Source organism: Zonotrichia leucophrys, chromosome Z (genome assembly GCF_028769735.1).
Source record: "Zonotrichia leucophrys gambelii isolate GWCS_2022_RI chromosome Z, RI_Zleu_2.0, whole genome shotgun sequence".
Taxonomy (NCBI): domain Eukaryota; kingdom Metazoa; phylum Chordata; class Aves; order Passeriformes; family Passerellidae; genus Zonotrichia; species Zonotrichia leucophrys.
The window spans coordinates 18,528,730-18,545,672 of NC_088200.1; the positions used below are offsets into that span (position 1 = coordinate 18,528,730).

Below are 16,943 nucleotides of genomic sequence, written 5' to 3' on the forward strand. Positions count from 1 at the left end.
ATGTTTTCATATCTTATCCTCTTTCTTGAGGATATTGAGCATGATGTCATATGGTCTGGAACACCCTTCTAGACAGTTGGGGTCACCTGTCCTGGTTGTGTCTCCTCCCAGCCCCCATGCACCCACAACTGCCTTGCTAGCATGGCAAGTGTATGAAAAGCGGAAAAGCAATATATGTAGCATGACAGCTATGCAGGTAGGGAGAAGCAACACTCTCTGTAACTGTTCATTTTTCATTTTATACCTGTGGCAGTACAAGGGGAAGAACTGGAACAGTTGGAGCATTCCAGGTTTTTCATTACAGGAAAGCTGCTTTCTTATGACTCTGTCCTATGACAGAAAGACTGAAAATTCCCCTGCTGCTATTAATTTCTGAAATGGGATAAAACTTTAGAAAGGCAGAAACTGTGCTCAAGCAAATAGAGGGAGACAGGAAATAAGGAGTGAAAGGGAATGTTTGTGGTATTTGTATCTACGCTAAAAGTAATACCTTCCCTTTTAATAACTGAAAGCCTCTTTATGTGGCTTTTCACCCTAATAATTAGGGTGTTTACCAGCTTTCAAATTTTGTAAAAACCCCTAATTGATTCTCTGACATATATGTGAAATAGCTTCTTACTTAACTGATGGAGAAAGAATAACCTTGCTCAAATTACTTGCCCAATGCCATACAACTCAGTGACTCCAGCCTGAACACCTGAGCTCCTAATAAGGCATACATCTGCCTGGAACACCTCCCCCCTGCCACTGTTCTCAAAATATGTACTATTATATTAGCTCAAACTAGGGAACATGCAAATGTACTTTTCAGGGAATCTAGCCTGACACCATTCTGACACAGCAGGGATGAAGGACTGACTATCCTAGTGTAAATTATACCAGGGATTTCAGAATAGCCATATTTGCAGAAGCTCAAGAAATATCAAGAAAAATATTATTACACTTGCCCTGCCATCCAAAAATATCCATTTATAAAAAAGTTCCACGAAGGCTTGTAGCTGTAGTTTTGAGTAGTCCTGAGAGGAACAGGGAGTTGGACTCAATCCTTATAGAACACTTCCAATCTGAGATATTTCATGATTCTAAAGAGGCAGTCAAGTTGATGTGTAGTACCTGGAGCACCAACTAACTCAGGATGGCAGCTTTGCCTGCGAAGTGAACAGAAGAGGTGTGTCGGGTGCACAGAGAGGTAATAGCTCAGCTGACATTACTAGGAGCTCTTTCTCCGCAGAATCCTTTTAAAATTTAAAACGGTTCTCACCAAAATAAACCTCCTGAAAGAGTGTTGTAGACAATTACCCCCTCCTGAGTGAAAATCTTAGCACAGCTGTCCTTCCAATCCCCACGCCCCCACACACATGCTGCTGCCCTTGAATGCACTTAGAAAATCTTTTCTCATGAAGGGAATCTTTAAAATATTTACACTGTATTTCTGTATTTTGGCTTATTGCTACTGCTACAGTGACAAGGTTAAAATTATTTTGTTTAGAAATCTGTGAAAAAAGCAAGAAGCAGTAAAGGGAATGCCACAGAGAGAGCAGCCTACAATGTGTGTGCCTACAATATTTCTTGAAACTACAATTTCTTAAAGCAGAAAACCAGCAGTAAATGGGTGTATTACAATGATATAGACTGAGGGCTAATGCCGGCTTCTCTTTTCACTGTGACCCTGGGCACAAAACCAGCATAATTCCCCATGTCATAGTAGTGTAAGTTGGAAGCAGAGTTTGCCCTCAGAAGGAAAGACATGAAACAATTTCAGCAGATAAACAGAGTTTGAGAGCTGTGAATGTGGGAGCAATAGTTTGTTTTAGTTGCCCCAGGAAAAATTCACTTAATACTTTTGGGTAATGCAAAGCTTTGAAAACCTGAATGTTTAGATGCCTTTTGAGAACTGTAGAGAAACATGCAAGTGTAAACGTGCTGCTATTTGTAAGCTCTTTTAACACTGGGAGAAAAATACAAAATCTAAAGATATCTACATACTGCACTGACTGGTAATGGCAATCACATGACATCTTCTTGATCCCAGAGGTATTTAGTTGTGAACTGAAGCTGATGTACCAAATAATCCACTTTAGGGAGAAAAATGGTGGATGGTGAAGGTAGGTATAGGTTTGCATAAAGTGGGATTGAGAGCTTGCAAGCTTAAGTAACATGACAAAAGACTACAGTTTCAGTAAAGTACAGAGTAAAGTAGACACAGAGTCACAGTTCTTACAAGGTAAACAGTACCACCAGGATGTATTTTTAAATATTGTTAGAATTGAATCTGAATCATTAAGGCTGGAAAATATCACCAAGATCATCGAGTCTAACTGTCAACCTAACACTGACAGGTCCACCATGAAACCATGTCCTCATGCACCATATCCACATGGTTTTTGAATACTTTCAAAGATGGCAAGTCCACTGTTGCCCCAGGACTCTGTTCCAGTGCTTGACGACTCTTTCAGTGAAATATTTTTTCCTAATATCCAGTGTAATGCTCCCTTGACAAAAACATTTCCACTTGTTCTATAAATACTTGAAGGGAGGCCATAGTGAGGTGGGGACTGGTCTCTTCTATTGTATCTACAATGGCAGGACCAGTCAAAACGGCTTCAAACCAGATAGAGGAGACTCAGATACAGAATAAGCTGATTGGAAGTCACTCAATAGCGTTTCTTCACTGTTAGGGTGGTCAAGCATTGGAATGAGTTGCCTAGGGAGGTAATGAAGTCATCATCCCTGTAGGTGTTCAAAAGGTATGGCTCTGGTCCTGGATCATACGGGTTCAGAGCTGTGTTGTGCTCACGTTGTGTTAAACTAGTGAATCACCCTACTACGGCACGCTCCCAGCCCCGCAACCGCGGAAAGAAAACTGCCTCCCTGGCCCGGCCGGGCCGCGCAACTCGCGCAGGCGCAGAGGTGCCGCGCAAGCGCGGAGCTCCCCGGGCGGGCGGCGCTTCCCTGGGGCGGCTGCGGGCCGAGGCAGCCGCGCAGGGCCCTGTGGAGCGGTCCAGCCCCCGCCCAGCTGGGCATTGTTCCCGGCCGTCTCTGCCGGGAAGTTTCAGCCGCGTCCCGGTCCACTGCCTGCCGGGTCGGGGGGGGGGGGGGGCGCGCGGCGGGGGCAGGGGCCCGGAGCCCCTTTGTCGCCTCCTCCCCGGTGTAAAGCTGCCGGTGAGGCTCAACATGATGGCGGCCGAGGCCACGGGTGAGGAGGGCGGCTCGGGCGCTGTGGCCGGGACGGCGGGAGCCGCCGCGGCCGGTGAGCTGGGGCACTGCCCCGCCTTGTGCCGCGGTCGGGCGCCGGAGCCGCAAGGCCCCTTCCTGGTCGGCGGCGGCCCCCCAGGCGGGCCGGATTTGTGCTCAGTTCTGGAGCTACTGGAGCTGGGCGCGGGGCCAGCCCTTCCAGCGGCCGCTGCGGCTGTTGATCCCGGCTTCCCCCCGCTGCCGCCCCCCCCAGCGTTGGCCGGGGGGCTGGGGACAGTGGACGAGGGAGACTCACTGGACGGGCCGGAGTACGAGGAAGAGGAGGTGGCCATTCCGCTCAACGCGCCCCCCACCAATCAGTGAGTACCCGCCGCCCCCGCCTCAATCCATGTGGGGTGTGGGTACCGGGCCCCCACCGCTGGCCGGGGAGACAGTGTGTCAAACTCGGCTGGCAGTCTCTCGGAAGTTTTGCGTCCCACCTCTTCACCTTCCCTCCCTCCTGCCGTTCCGTTCCAGCAGGAAGTTTGCTTCACGGGGACACTGCCCGTGGTCTATGGAGCGCAGCCCACCCGCAAGTCGGGAGAGTGAACGGCGGCAACAGGGAGGTCGGACTCCTTCCCCTTCACGGGGAGCTGGTCCTGAGTGGCATCACCTCACGGGAAAAAGGCGGCTGAATTAGTTTTTTGCAAGTTTTCATAGCAGTACTGCAGAGGCTGCCAGGAAGAGTGAGTTATTCTGGTTATCTTTTAAACTACCTGTTGGGGAGACGTTTCCAGTCACTGGTAGCCCCTTCACGGTAGAGTAATAAATTTAATTTCTGTAAATAGAGTAAAAAAACCCCATCCAAGGTATAAAAGACCTAATTTACCATGTCATCATTTTGTGTTGCATTACTTTCTGTTAAAAAGAAAAGAAGATAACTTGTATTTTCCATTTCATATAGAAACAGCCAAAGTAATGCTCACTTGTTGGATTGGATCTTTTTAAAAATTCAGGCAGTCTTGAGTCATGGACTTAAAAGGAATTAAAATAATTTCCAATTTTAAAAGTGTTAACAGAGAGATATTTTTATAAATGTTTTAACTGCCTTGCTGCTCAGCCAATTTAAAGTTGTTTTCATAAAGGTTATGCATGGAGAGAGGAGACATTTGGAATAAACTGTAAACTTATAATTAAATTTTACTGTATTTATCCGTACATCAGTTTAATTTGGATTCCTTTAGTGCTGGTACTAGAAAGAATCTTCCACTAGAGGCAGACTAGTTCTTTGTTTAAGTTGTGTGAAATATAAGATCAGATAATGTTATATAGAGTCCATGTAATTAGTAAATACTCTTAATACAAACTTTGGATTTCACTATAGAAAATCTGCAGGTTTACTCAAAGCACTTCTAAGGGGTGTGTTGGAATAGAAAATAAGCATTTTCTTCCATATCCTTATCATATTCTCCCCAAACTGAAATGGTTTCAGAGGCTTGCATTTTTTCATTAGTATAATTTCTATAAATATGTTGTTTTTGTAGTACTTGCATATAGTGGATAATTTAGGAAATAACATACAGTTGTATTTTAAGAGACAGGTCAGAAAGTTAACTAATAATCTGTGTGAAATTTTGGATTTGTTCTTTATATTCTGTCATAACTTGACTAGCAGAGTTAACTTTGGCATTATGTTGCATACTCTTACGATTTCAGGAGCCATTTTCATTTTAAGTAGGGCATAAAATTATAATAGCCTTTATAACAAGCTTCTCTGAGCTTGTTTTGCAGATTAAAAAAACAAGCACAAAGCAAACAAAAAAGCTCAAACACAAACCAGACACAATATGAGTTCCTAGTCTTACAATTTTTAGGCTATAAAGATGTTACAAATGCTTTTTTAAACATGAGTATGCTTTGAAATAGTGTAAATTTGGCATTCTTGCTTTTGTAGTAACTAGTACAAAGAGATGGGAAATGTAGCACCTGCAGGTTCTGCACTTCCCATGAGGATGTTGTAAATATGGTTTGCTCAGGGAGATCTGGGGAATATATCTTCTTTTATTGTGTATTCTTTAATATTCAAGCAGTGGCAGGATACTAGCATATAAGACCTCCTCTTTATTCACACACTCAGAATCTCACAGTAGGGTTGATATTTTTAATCTTTGATCTGGAGTGAAGCTAATTTTAGGCTGTCTATTCAGTATGTGTGTGTGTGTTCTTTCATTTTTATAGAGCACAGCAGTGGTGTGTTTCTGTTGCAGCTTAATGCCAGTTGGGATGCACAGGATACTAGGGAATAAAGGTAACGCTGAGTTTGTTTAGGTCATCTTTTCCCTTGCTTTCTGCCCCATTTGCAGACCTCAGTGACAGAGGCTCAAATAGCATAAGGAAATGCCTTGGGATTTAATGAATGAATGAATGCTCATTTTTTAATGTATTTGATTTAAAATTATTTTCTGTCCTAGCACTGCATTAATGTGGCAGGAACCATTCCAGTATTGCTGCAAAACTTGCATTTTCATATAGTGTTTTTTGAGCAATGTTTATGAGTTTGAAATGGAAATCAGTTGAAATCTGTAAGTGATCAACCACGCAAAATGAAATAGACTGTCAAAATACTCTTTGGTTAAAACAAATCTTGCCCAAAGCAGATATATTCTTACAGTCACTCTTGGAGCTTGTTCAGGCAACATAGTAAGAAAAAACTGAAGATGAAGACAGAGAAATACGAATAAGAATGGGTTGCATTAAAGTAGACCATTTTCCTCATCATACAGTGAAGTTCCAGTATCTTCACATGAGTATTCGAGGTGGCAAGCTGAAAGTTCTGCATTTGTTTCAGTAACTCAAGAAAAAAATTTTTCTGAATAATTGCAGAAGGCCTTTTTCCTGACTAGTGAAGGAATCTGTTGCACTATAAATTATCAGGAAATAATGTTGGTGTGTTTAGTTAGGTACCTGTATAAAGAAAATGAGATGTGATGTCAATAGATTTTAGCATGTGAGGTTTCTTTGTTTAGCAGTTAATGTAGTTAGCATAGAATATTGTCTTTATTAGATAATGATTTTCTTCATTAGTTCCTGTTGTGCATGGAAGACAACACCTTGTTTTTCAAAAGTCGGTGGATAGTGTATTCTGGGCTGCTTCCGGTGAGATGTGTGGTGTTAGAAGTAGTCTTAAATGAGTAGTTAAACACAGTGAAACAATATTGTACCTAACCTACCGCAGGAAGTGAAGCAGTAAGTAAACTGAGTGTGTTAGTTCATTAGTAAATGAAAACTTTAGATAAATAAAACCAGAAGTAGGACAGCATTTGAAGCCAGAAGTTTGAGGATGATTTTTCAGTAGTTTAGTTAGTATTTCTAGTTAACATTAGAGAATGTAATTTTGTTTAAACTAGAAATGTAACTAGAATGTCTTTACATGCTCTTTATTTAGTTTTTATTTTGTGGCATTGATTGAGTCCCATAATACCAGTGTGGGACTTTGGCAGTTCATTTACTAGCCTACCCCATTGAGAAGTGTAATACTGTACTGTGTTTTTTCAAGTTTTTTTGTCTATATGTTCTCTGGTTGTGAAGGGAAGGTGAACACAGATTTTCTAGTGAGGGCTTAGGTCTCTTCAGAATAGGACTCCATATTTTGGTTCAAGCATAAATTTGTAAAATTCCCATAGTAGTTTTTCAGTTTCTTTCATATCTTTCTCCCCAGAAAAATAAGCATCTTGTAATATGTCTTGCTGGTAGGCATAGTGGAAGAGAGGAGAAGACTTCTTATTTTAACATAGTCTTTGTGCTGCGCATAAGTGTTGCAGGGTTGGTTCCTCAGTGTCCCTCCAGTGTATGGTCAGTACTAGTAAATGTTCAGAGCTTGACAGAGTTTATACACTTGACCTGCTTTATTTACTTTTATGCACTATTTAAAGACTGAAGGTGGTCTTGAATAGTTTTTATTTTTATATAAAATATTTTCTCTATCAGACTTGTTAGTGATGCAACAGAAAAAGGTTTCTGTTATTAAATTTTAATATATTTAATATATAATATATTTAAATGCTATTATCTTTTAATCATATTTAGTGCTGAAGGTGGTGAGGAGTAATCAGCATGGATTTATAATAGGAAAATTGTGCTTAATCAACCTAAGAGCTTTCTGTGATCTAGTCATTGACTTGGGGGAGAAAGGGAGAGAGTTTTCCATAACTTACTAAGGCTTTTGACACTGTCTTCCGTAGTCTTCTTGCAGGCAGACTGATGGAGTATAACTTAGGTTGAACGACATGGGGTGCATTGAAAACTGGTTGAATGACTAGGAACAGAGCATGGTGATCAGCAGCTCGAAGTCCAGATAGAAGCAAATTACTGGGAGTATTCCCTAGGGTGCCTTCACGGGCCAGTACTGTGACCTGCTTAGATAGAGTGCATGCACCCTTAGCAAGTTCACAGATAATGCAAAATTGAAAGAGGAGAAGCTGAAACATCAGGTAGCTGTGCTGACATCCAGGGTGATGTGGACAGGCTGGAGAATTGGGCTGTGGGAGAGCTTGTGTCCCTAGACAAAGGAAACAGAAGAGCTCTGGCACTAGGGAGTAGTAACACTAAGCACGTGGTGGGACTAAACAGCTGGAAAGCAGCTCTGCAGAGAAGCATGTGGGCGTGAGGATGTGAACAAAGCCAGCAGTGTGCCTGTGTGGCAAAACTTCGCATGTGCTTTTCCCACATGTAAAAAGGAAATATGTAAATAAAGGTTGGTTGTACAGTGTGACATGCTTCTACACGTAATACCAGCTGCCTCCTTCCATATAGTAAATTCACCATCTACTGCCTTTTTGTGAATGGCTTGTTCCTTGCACGGGTCTTGTGGTGGTGGGGGCCAGAAACCATATAGCTATGTTGCGAACTTGCTAAATGCATCCCTCCTGACAATAGAAATGGCTGGCTGGGCCTAATGGGGCTGGTGTGACTACCCAACATCTTCCGTGTAGCTTGGGAAAATATAGGGATCTCTTGTTTGTGTGTGGACCAGAGGTCGCAGCTCTGACTGCAGTGCAGCTCATTCCATGAGGTTCATGACTTGACGTATGGTTGTCAGCCACTCAGTGTGGCGGTGGTATAGGCACCATTCTTCTGTGCATCTGTATATTGCATGTGTGGATATAGAGGCTCTTTGTGATATTGTGTCTTTGTCTGCATATTGTAATTAAATTGTGATAGATAGAGTTGGAGTTCTGAACACGTTGTTTTTGAAATAAACTGGCAAATGGGAGTATTTTCATGCACAGTTTTGACAATTTTCTGAAACATGGAAGCCTTTTACTGATATTCTCTTAGAAGCAAAATAAAGAACAATTACACAGGTTTCTTAAAGCAGGCAAGTTAAACAGGTAGTCACAGAAAAAAACACCTTAATTGCAATGTATAATTGATAGGACATTTTATAGTTGAATGATTTTATAACATATGCTTGCAAGGCTACTTATACTTACTCTCTTTCAATGCGTGTTATAACAGTAACTGCATTGTTAGAGTACTAGCTGTGATTCAGAATGTCATTGAATTATGTTTGCTCAAAACACAATGAAAGGAGTGGATTGTCAGCATTTAAAAAAAATGCAAAGGTAATTTTAGAAATACAGTAGTGTTCCTAGGTAGGGTCAGGCAAACAAGCAGAGATGACTGATGAGAAATTATAGGGATCTTGTCTTTGGCAAGGATGGAGGATGTACATCTAAGTAGTAGTGCGTTAGAATTTTGAGTGTAAGAACTTGTAAGTCACAGTCATTTGGCAACTTGTTTATGATAAGCTAGGCAGGTTTTTAATGTGATACCTTCACATCCAAACTTTAATTCGTTTCATGAGACTTATAGTAGACCATACATAGCAATTCCTTTTGCATCCAGTAAGAATCTCTATGGTTGGCATTGCTTTGGACTGAAAACAAATTTGAAATTGTTTTGATTGCAAAATATTGAAGTTGTAAATCTTGAGGTAGAAAACTCAGAAGGAGAGGTGGTTTCCTGTGATGTATTTTTGCCGAAATACTCAGGCTTCACTCAACTAACTGATTGGAGCTTAAAACGAAAGGATCTGGGGGTCACTTTATTTCATTTCAGAAATGATGGTAGCCTGTTTATTTCCATCAGAGTGTTCTGTGTTCTATTCTCTTAGTTAGGCGTATGGCTAGCTCTGTAGTTTACTCATTTTTGTTCTACTTTCTTTGAATAAAACTGACTATTGGATGGATCTTTCTTTGTAGTGCAGCGTAAGAGATGTTAAAATCTTTCATTAGTGCTCATTAGATTAGTCAATACCCTTAAATGAGATTGAGTACTGCAGTTTTGTGAAACAGTGTTTACTGTTTGCTATCAAAGTCCTTGAAGATTATGATGGGAAGTTGCAGAATGTATCTTTCTATAATACTGAAAACTGGTGATAGCAGGATGGGTTATATGACATTGATTCTGATGGTGATGTCTTTCAGTGCTCCTGGATTATGTATTATGTGAAAAACTGTTTTTATGTATTGATGAAACTGCTCTTTGAAAAAATGCAGTTATTTCTTGACAACCGTTTTGCATACACTAAAGGTATTATACAAGTTTGCACTTAAGTGTGTATCCTATTTTTTTAAAGATGTGTAAAATCTACAAGGTTTCCTGAGGATATCACTTGAGCTGTTTTCTCATGTCATTCCTCAATATTGACTGCTTTACTGTAATTTGTATTAAATTTAGTGTTAATACTTATTTCTGTGACTAGTACTATACTGTAATTTGGTACATTACACTAATGCAGTGTGAGCTGTAAATACAGTGGTTTTTTGCATCAGAAGTTTACATTTTATATGTGGGTTCAGTGACACTGAATGTAATTGCACTCAGAAGTTAACTTAATATTTTTATTTCCAAAACCAAACTTTTCCTTAAATGTTTTACCAGGTAATAAATGTCTCCTGGTACACTTGATATAAAAGTGTTGAATGGGACAAAGTATAGCCTGTTCAGTGTTAAAGGATGTGGCATATAATATATATATATTGCCATCACCAGCAACGAGGGGTCTTTTTTGTTTGAAGCTCCTGGACTGAGAATTGGGGCACCTAAATTTGTGCTGTTGTTGTTAGAAATCCTGGACCTTTACAGAAAAATTCTTCTATCTGCCCTTGCCTTTCTATTTCTTCTGTAAAATTTTTTGTGTAATTTGCATTCTTATTGAGGCTCTCACGTCTTCATTTTGAAATTGTGCCTTTCTTTAAATTTGACATTTTAATGCAATGGGTCTCTCAATAGAATTAAGATTATTTTCCTCAAGTGTGTGATAAATAGGAGCAAATAAAAGCTCAATGAATCTGTTATTAGTCTAGAATAGATTTCATGAAATGGAATGTTGAGGAGTTATATACTTCTTGAAAGTCAGTCTGTCCAGGAAAGCAGTGCTCAGTTGCAACGTGCTGGGAGCAAACTCACTCAGGTTTCAGCTGCGCTGGGCACACTGACACACAGAATATTTAATCTTAATCTTACTTGATAATCAGCTGTCTTTGTTTTGCTTCATTTCCTAAAAGACTCTCCTTGTCGGGAAGGCATGACCACTTCTTTGTGACTGTCTCTGAATGACAGATTTCTGCTCATGAATGAAGCTGCTTTGCTCTGGAATGGAGTGACACAGGCTCTTGCTGATTTAACTAGGTCTGCAGCAGTTGCAAGTTTTAAATGTTGTACAGACACAACAGTGCTTCTACTGGTTTAGCTTGTTTTGATCAGGATGAGGAAGAGAAGCAAGGGGGAGCAATACTAGCAAGCACCCAGGTTTGTCAGGTTAAACAGTATTTATACTTGTGCTGCTCCTCCTGGTGAAATGGTGTTTTTTGGTTTGGTTTATCAAGGTTTTCTGATAAAAGCTCTCAAAGCTTTTTTTTTCCATTTTGTAGAAAAAAATTGCTTTTGTTCAGATTTTATCAACAGCTCAACTTTTAATTTTTTAAAATTTTGAAGCTGTATGCTGTGAAATATTTGATATTTTTGCATATATTGATTCAAGAGATCATTTACATATCTTCTAAATTGCATGTTTGTGAATCTTACAAAACAGTCTGAAGTGTTAGAGATAAATGGTATGTGATCTGAAGTGGTGAAGGATTTTAATTGTCTAAAACACTGGCTGTTTTGAAGCTGACAGTTTCTGAGTGTAAAAATTAAAGGTTTGATCAAGCAAAATTAGGTGGAGGAGCTAATGAATTATTGCAATATATAGCTCTGGACTATGCTGTGGCTTGGTGAAGGTAATGATAACAATGGCTGTCTTTGAAAACTGCTCTATATCACTACTTTCTTGAAAGAAGAACAAGTTAATCTTGATCATTTGAAGTAGAACAAGTGTTCTGACACTGGCTGTATAAATAAACTGAGAAAGGTGATTGAATGCTTGAATGGCAGCAGTAGATTAAAGATTTCCTTTGTCATATTTTGCAGTCTGTGATTGCCATGTATCAGCACTCACTTTTGATTGAGAGAGTGCACATTGTGATTAGGAAAGTTGATTTTGGGGCTGGATGGTGGCCTGGTGACTGCTGTCCAGTTCTTTACTGGCTTTGCTGCAGCAGCATCACTGTCAGCTGAGGAACAGTCTGATAGAATTCACTTCTGTGTTTCTGCTTTTGGAATACTGAGCCTGAACTGACCTCTTCGTAGGCTTAAAATACAGTAATTCCAAGCCACGTCAGGCACCACAGTTTCTGTTTTTTTAAAGTAAACAAATTAGGGAGGAGATAAAACCTATGATATGTATAGAGTCTCTGCCTCTTAGGGTTGTTCCTTGGGGAAAGTAGGTTATCTGGAAAACTCTGCTATGTTAAAAATGCTGTTTTTGGAAATGAGTCAGCTAGGAGGATGAACTTGTAACAATGTGATTCACAAAGTTTTGGAGTTATATGGGTTTTGACTGAAAGATTTTCTTCCTTTCACAGGACTATTTTCTGAAAGTAAACAAAACCCTTAAGTTCTAAGGATGCCCACTGTTACTCTTTTTCAGATGGTATCATGGAAAACTTGACAGAACAATTGCAGAAGAACGTCTTCGACAAGCGGGAAAACCTGGAAGTTACCTTATTCGAGAGAGTGATCGGAGACCAGGTTCATTTGTGCTTTCATTCCTTAGTAAAACAAATGTCAATCATTTTAGGTGAGAATTAAGTGTTTTATTTTGATCTATCTACTTTTTGTTTCAGAACACAATAAAGTGAACAATGATTGCATTATAATACAGTATTTTTGGCTCTTAAAGCTTTAGTTGTACAGATTTTTACTTGTGTTTGATTGTTTTAAATCATGCTACTTTAAAATTACTTTGTAGGGTGAAGAACTGAAGTGTGAGGAAACCAAAAATATCTGGATAGAGAAGCTTGCCTAAAGTGGTTTGAATAGACTTAAAGCCCCTGCAGGTTTCATTAGTCAGTGAAGGAGATTGTTTTGTGTCTGTTCCATAGTAATGATTGTAGTTAGCACGCCTGGTTGCTTCCTTAATTTTGAGGGGAAAAAACACACCCCAAACAAACAAACACTTCCCAAAACAAACAAAGAAACCCCAAACAAGCAAAAAAAAGCCCAAAGCAAAAGCCAGGAATAGATTATATGTTTAGTAATTGAAAGGTTTGCTGGAAACAGCTTTCAGCATATGTCCTGAGCATTGTTTTCTGACTTCTGTTGCAGTGTTATGTGCTTATGAGCTTGGACTTAATATCTGAAGATTCATCTTTGTATGCATTTTACATTACTTCTTGGGAGAAACAGCTTAATTCAGATTATGCATTAACTACTGAAATGGTTGTGTGAGCTTTTTCCCATTAGATATAATTTTTTAAAATTGAGTTACAGGAGATACTTTGATTATTCCAAAGTAATTTTTTAACATTTAATATGGATGCTAAACTAACTGTAACAAAATGACTAATTTTTGATGGTGTTTGTTTTCTGCATTGTGTAGTTTTGAGGTGTAGTAATTTTTTGTTAAAGTACTTTGCTACTTCGTTCATTTTGTGCCTATTATAAAAGGTGTTTGTTGTGCATGATACAAGTAATAATGCTGTTGTGTAGTAGTGCATTATTTCAGTTTTCCAGGATGTTCGTGCTTACTTTTTTTTATTTTGTTTCATTTAGTTCTGACAAATGTGCTGTCTTTTTCTGTGAATCAGCACTTTTTTAGATAAAAAACTGGTGGCTCATAAAATATATGTATGAATATTTTTGATAAAATATTCATTAGGTTTTTTTTACATGTTTACAGAGGGTCTGTAATACTCTATTTTGCTGAATGTAGGCACTGTTTTAAGAATTAAACATGATGCTAATCTCCTTTTCTTAAAAAAAATTGGTAGCAAATTTTTTTCTAATGTCAATCTTCTGGTTTTTTTATTAACAGGATTATTGCCATGTGTGGAGACTACTACATTGGTGGGCGTCGCTTTGCTTCCCTCTCAGACCTGATCGGTTATTACAGTCATGTGTCCTGCTTGCTGAAAGGGGAAAAGCTCTTATTTCCTGTAGCACCTCCAGAGGCAAGTAAAAAAAATTCCTGAAGACCAACTTACTAAAATGTTTGTAACTTTAATCACAATTCAAAATTTTCTTTGGGAAAAAAATTTTAGAAAGTTTCCTGTTGTTTGGCATAGGCATATGTGGGACTATAGGGAGTATAAAAATGCATTTTTACTGATACAAAGTAATGATGAAAAAAATTGCTATTTAATAAAATACATAATGAGGAAGATAAAGATATTGCAGTTATTGCACAATGTAGTAACATCATTTTAAGTAGACAGAAAAAAACAAGACAATACTTGTTATCTTGTAATAAAGTTCAGTTCTTTTAATAAAGAGCACTGTTACCTTGTAACTGTCACTGTTCTCTCACATTTTGGATATCTAGCAATAGTTTCAAAATGCATCCTGTAGATAACCAAGGTTTCTTTCACATGCCCATCCTTAAAACAACAAAAGTAATTAAAATGAAAAAAAAACCACTGCAAAATATCTCCTGTAACAAAACCCGAAACCTGAATAAAGGTGTTTCTGAATTTTAAAATTCGGGATGTTATTTCTGCTCTAAGTGAAAAAAAATTTTAAGTAAGTGCTCTTAGTTCAACAAATTGCATGTTTCTAGTTGACAGTGTTTTTGAGCTTTGGAAATAAAAAACTGGCAAGGGGGATATAAGTTCTGTTCTTTGCCTCAGAATAGCATAAGGCTGGGGAAAAAGATTCTACAGTATAGAATATACAGTACAGAGTATAGAGAAAAAAACATTGCTTTTTTTTAAACTGTAGCCTGTGGAAGACAGAAGGAGAGTTCGAGCAATTCTACCTTACACCAAAGTGCCAGAAACTGATGAAATAAGGTATGTTTGAGTAACAGCAGTAGCTGTGAAGTTCTCAAGAGTATTCATAAATAGTTATAATTTAGGTAGGTGTTTGTATGCGAGTATTTTCCAATTGCATCTTAAACTTGACGTGGTTAGATTAACAGATTATATCTCTCTGTTCTTTGGTTTGAAATACGAGTAAGACATTTTGTTCTTGGTATATTTGTTTGCATTAATTGAATGGAAGGTACGTAAAGGTACATAGAATTAAAATCTTATCATTTTGAAATATGTTTATAAAGCCCTAGATTTTTACCAAAAGGACAAATTTATGTGTCAAAGAATTCTGTATGGAAATGCCTTATCTGAGTGTGTGAAAGAAATGAGCTAGGTTTTTTCCTAAACTGACACAGAACTATTAGATGTGTAGCTGAGGGAAACAATTCAGATCACTAGAAAGAGAAAGTGGGCCTTGGCTACTTACAAATTTAAGAATGGAAGAAGTGAGTATTTCAATAGAAGACCATTTTCTGGTTACTTGGGATTGATACTGCTTTTTTGAGATAATTTTTTTCCTGCTGAAAAAATAGGAGGATTTGAAAGTGACTTGTGGTGGTTTCTGATCTCTCTAATGCGACAGATTTCATAAACTGATGTAATACACCAGTTGAATTGGGAATTTTCTTAGGTTTAAGATTATTATCGTATGAGAGCTTTATATCATCATTTGGATGGAAATTTAGTCTAGGACTCACAGTCCAGTCTGATCCTTTAAAGGATGATATGAGGATATTTGTTTTTGTAATTATGTGTTTTACTAAGGTAATAAACTGGGAACGGGCTCTCTAATGGCACATTGCAGCTAAGGCTTCCTACTCTGTGGGAGAACAACAAAAAATAATCTTTTACGTGTCTTATTGCACCTGTCAGCTTCATAACAAAAATTGTAGGCAATTAAACCTTTTCTTCCTCTTTTAGGACAGAGCTGAAATGCAGAGTTGGTGTTTTGATGTCTACATGGCTAAAATAGTTCAGTTCATGGCATAGCTGAGACCAGAGTTCTCAAGTTTGTTCTAGATTGAATTAATATGCTGTTGAAGTAATTATGTATTTCAGAGAATTTTGACTTAAAATTTTAATATCAAAATAAATATTTCTTAAGTTTGAAGTATTACTGAGTTAATTTCAACATGTCTTTCATGCAGTAACTATGCAATGATGGAGGGTGCTTTTGTTGTTTGTTACCTGTTAAAGCTGAATAGCAGTTGAATTTATTCTTTGTTTTCAATAGTGGTTTGTTGTGTTTTGTTTTTTCTGTTAGCATACTTCAAATGAGAGCCATGCCACAGACATTTGCTATGAAATTTTTAATTGCAATGGTAGTTAATGAGCTTCACTCTTTATTGGTTTTCCTGTACCTTGATGCATCATGAAACATGGTTAAAAATTCTGTGCTGCAGTGAAAGGTTTTCATGTGACCTGAGTTTGTGTTCTTAATATTTAAGGAGTAACTTACACTAGTCTCCAGAAATGAAAACTCCCTTAGACCAGGTGCTGGGTCCTGCACTTCGGCCGCAGTAAACTCTCTGCAGGCCTAGAGAGCTGCCCAGTGGAAATGGACCTGTGGGTGTTGGTCAGCAGCTTGTTGAGGATGAGCCAGCTGTGCCCCAGCGGTCAAGAGAGTCAAGGGCATCCTGACTTGGATCAGCAGTGCTGTGGCTAGTAGGACTAAGAAGGTCATTCTTTCCCTGTGCTCAACACTGGTGAGGCCGCACCTTGAGAACCATGTCCAGTTTTGGGCCATTCAAGGAAAGACATTGAGGTCCTGAAGTGTGTCCAGAGAAGGGTAATAAATATCTGGTAAAATACCTGGACTACAAGTCCTATTAGAAGCAGCTGCAGGGCCTCAGTCTGGAGAAAAGGAGTCTCAAGGGAGATCTCATTGCTCTCTACAACTCCCTAAAAGAAGCATGTAGCCAGATAGGGTTCAGTCTCTTCTGCCAGGCAACCAGTGGCAGGATAAGAGAACATAATCTTAAATTCCCCTTTAGTCTACAGGGTTGCTTTAGGTTGGTCATTAGGGGAAAATTTTTCACAGAAAGGGTGATGAGACATTGAAATGCTGCTCATGGAGGTGGTGGAATCACTGTCTCGGAAGATTATGGATGTTGCACTTAGTTCCATTGTCTGGTTGACATGTGGTATTTGGTAGTAGGTTGTACTCAGTAATGTCAGAGGTAATTTCCAACCCATTTGATTCTGTGATTGTCTGATTCTGAATGTTAATGCTTCTTATGCTTGTAGCTAATTGTATGGCATCTCTGGTAACTGCTCTGTATTCTCTTTGCATCACTTGTCTTCAAATGTGAGAACATAATGAATAGGTATTCTACAACTTGCATTATGCAA

The 16,943-nt window shown here is 38.8% G+C and overlaps 1 protein-coding gene across 2 annotated transcripts in view; it reads left to right on the top strand.

Annotated features, from left to right (window-relative positions):
* Nucleotides 1-2,964: 2,964 nt before the first annotated feature.
* The window catches only part of RASA1 (RAS p21 protein activator 1), a 48,224-nt gene continuing 34,245 nt past the window's right edge, over nt 2,965-16,943 (top strand). The window contains exons 1-4 of one of the 2 annotated variants that reach the window (XM_064736866.1): nt 2,965-3,554; nt 12,212-12,361; nt 13,598-13,733; nt 14,500-14,570. In XM_064736866.1, the coding sequence (XP_064592936.1) occupies nt 3,175-3,554; nt 12,212-12,361; nt 13,598-13,733; nt 14,500-14,570 (737 nt within the window). In that variant the 5' untranslated portion in view covers nt 2,965-3,174. Of the gene's footprint in view, nt 3,555-12,211; nt 12,362-13,597; nt 13,734-14,499; nt 14,571-16,943 lie in introns of those variants that run through there. The other variant, XM_064736867.1, reaches the window with a different exon arrangement.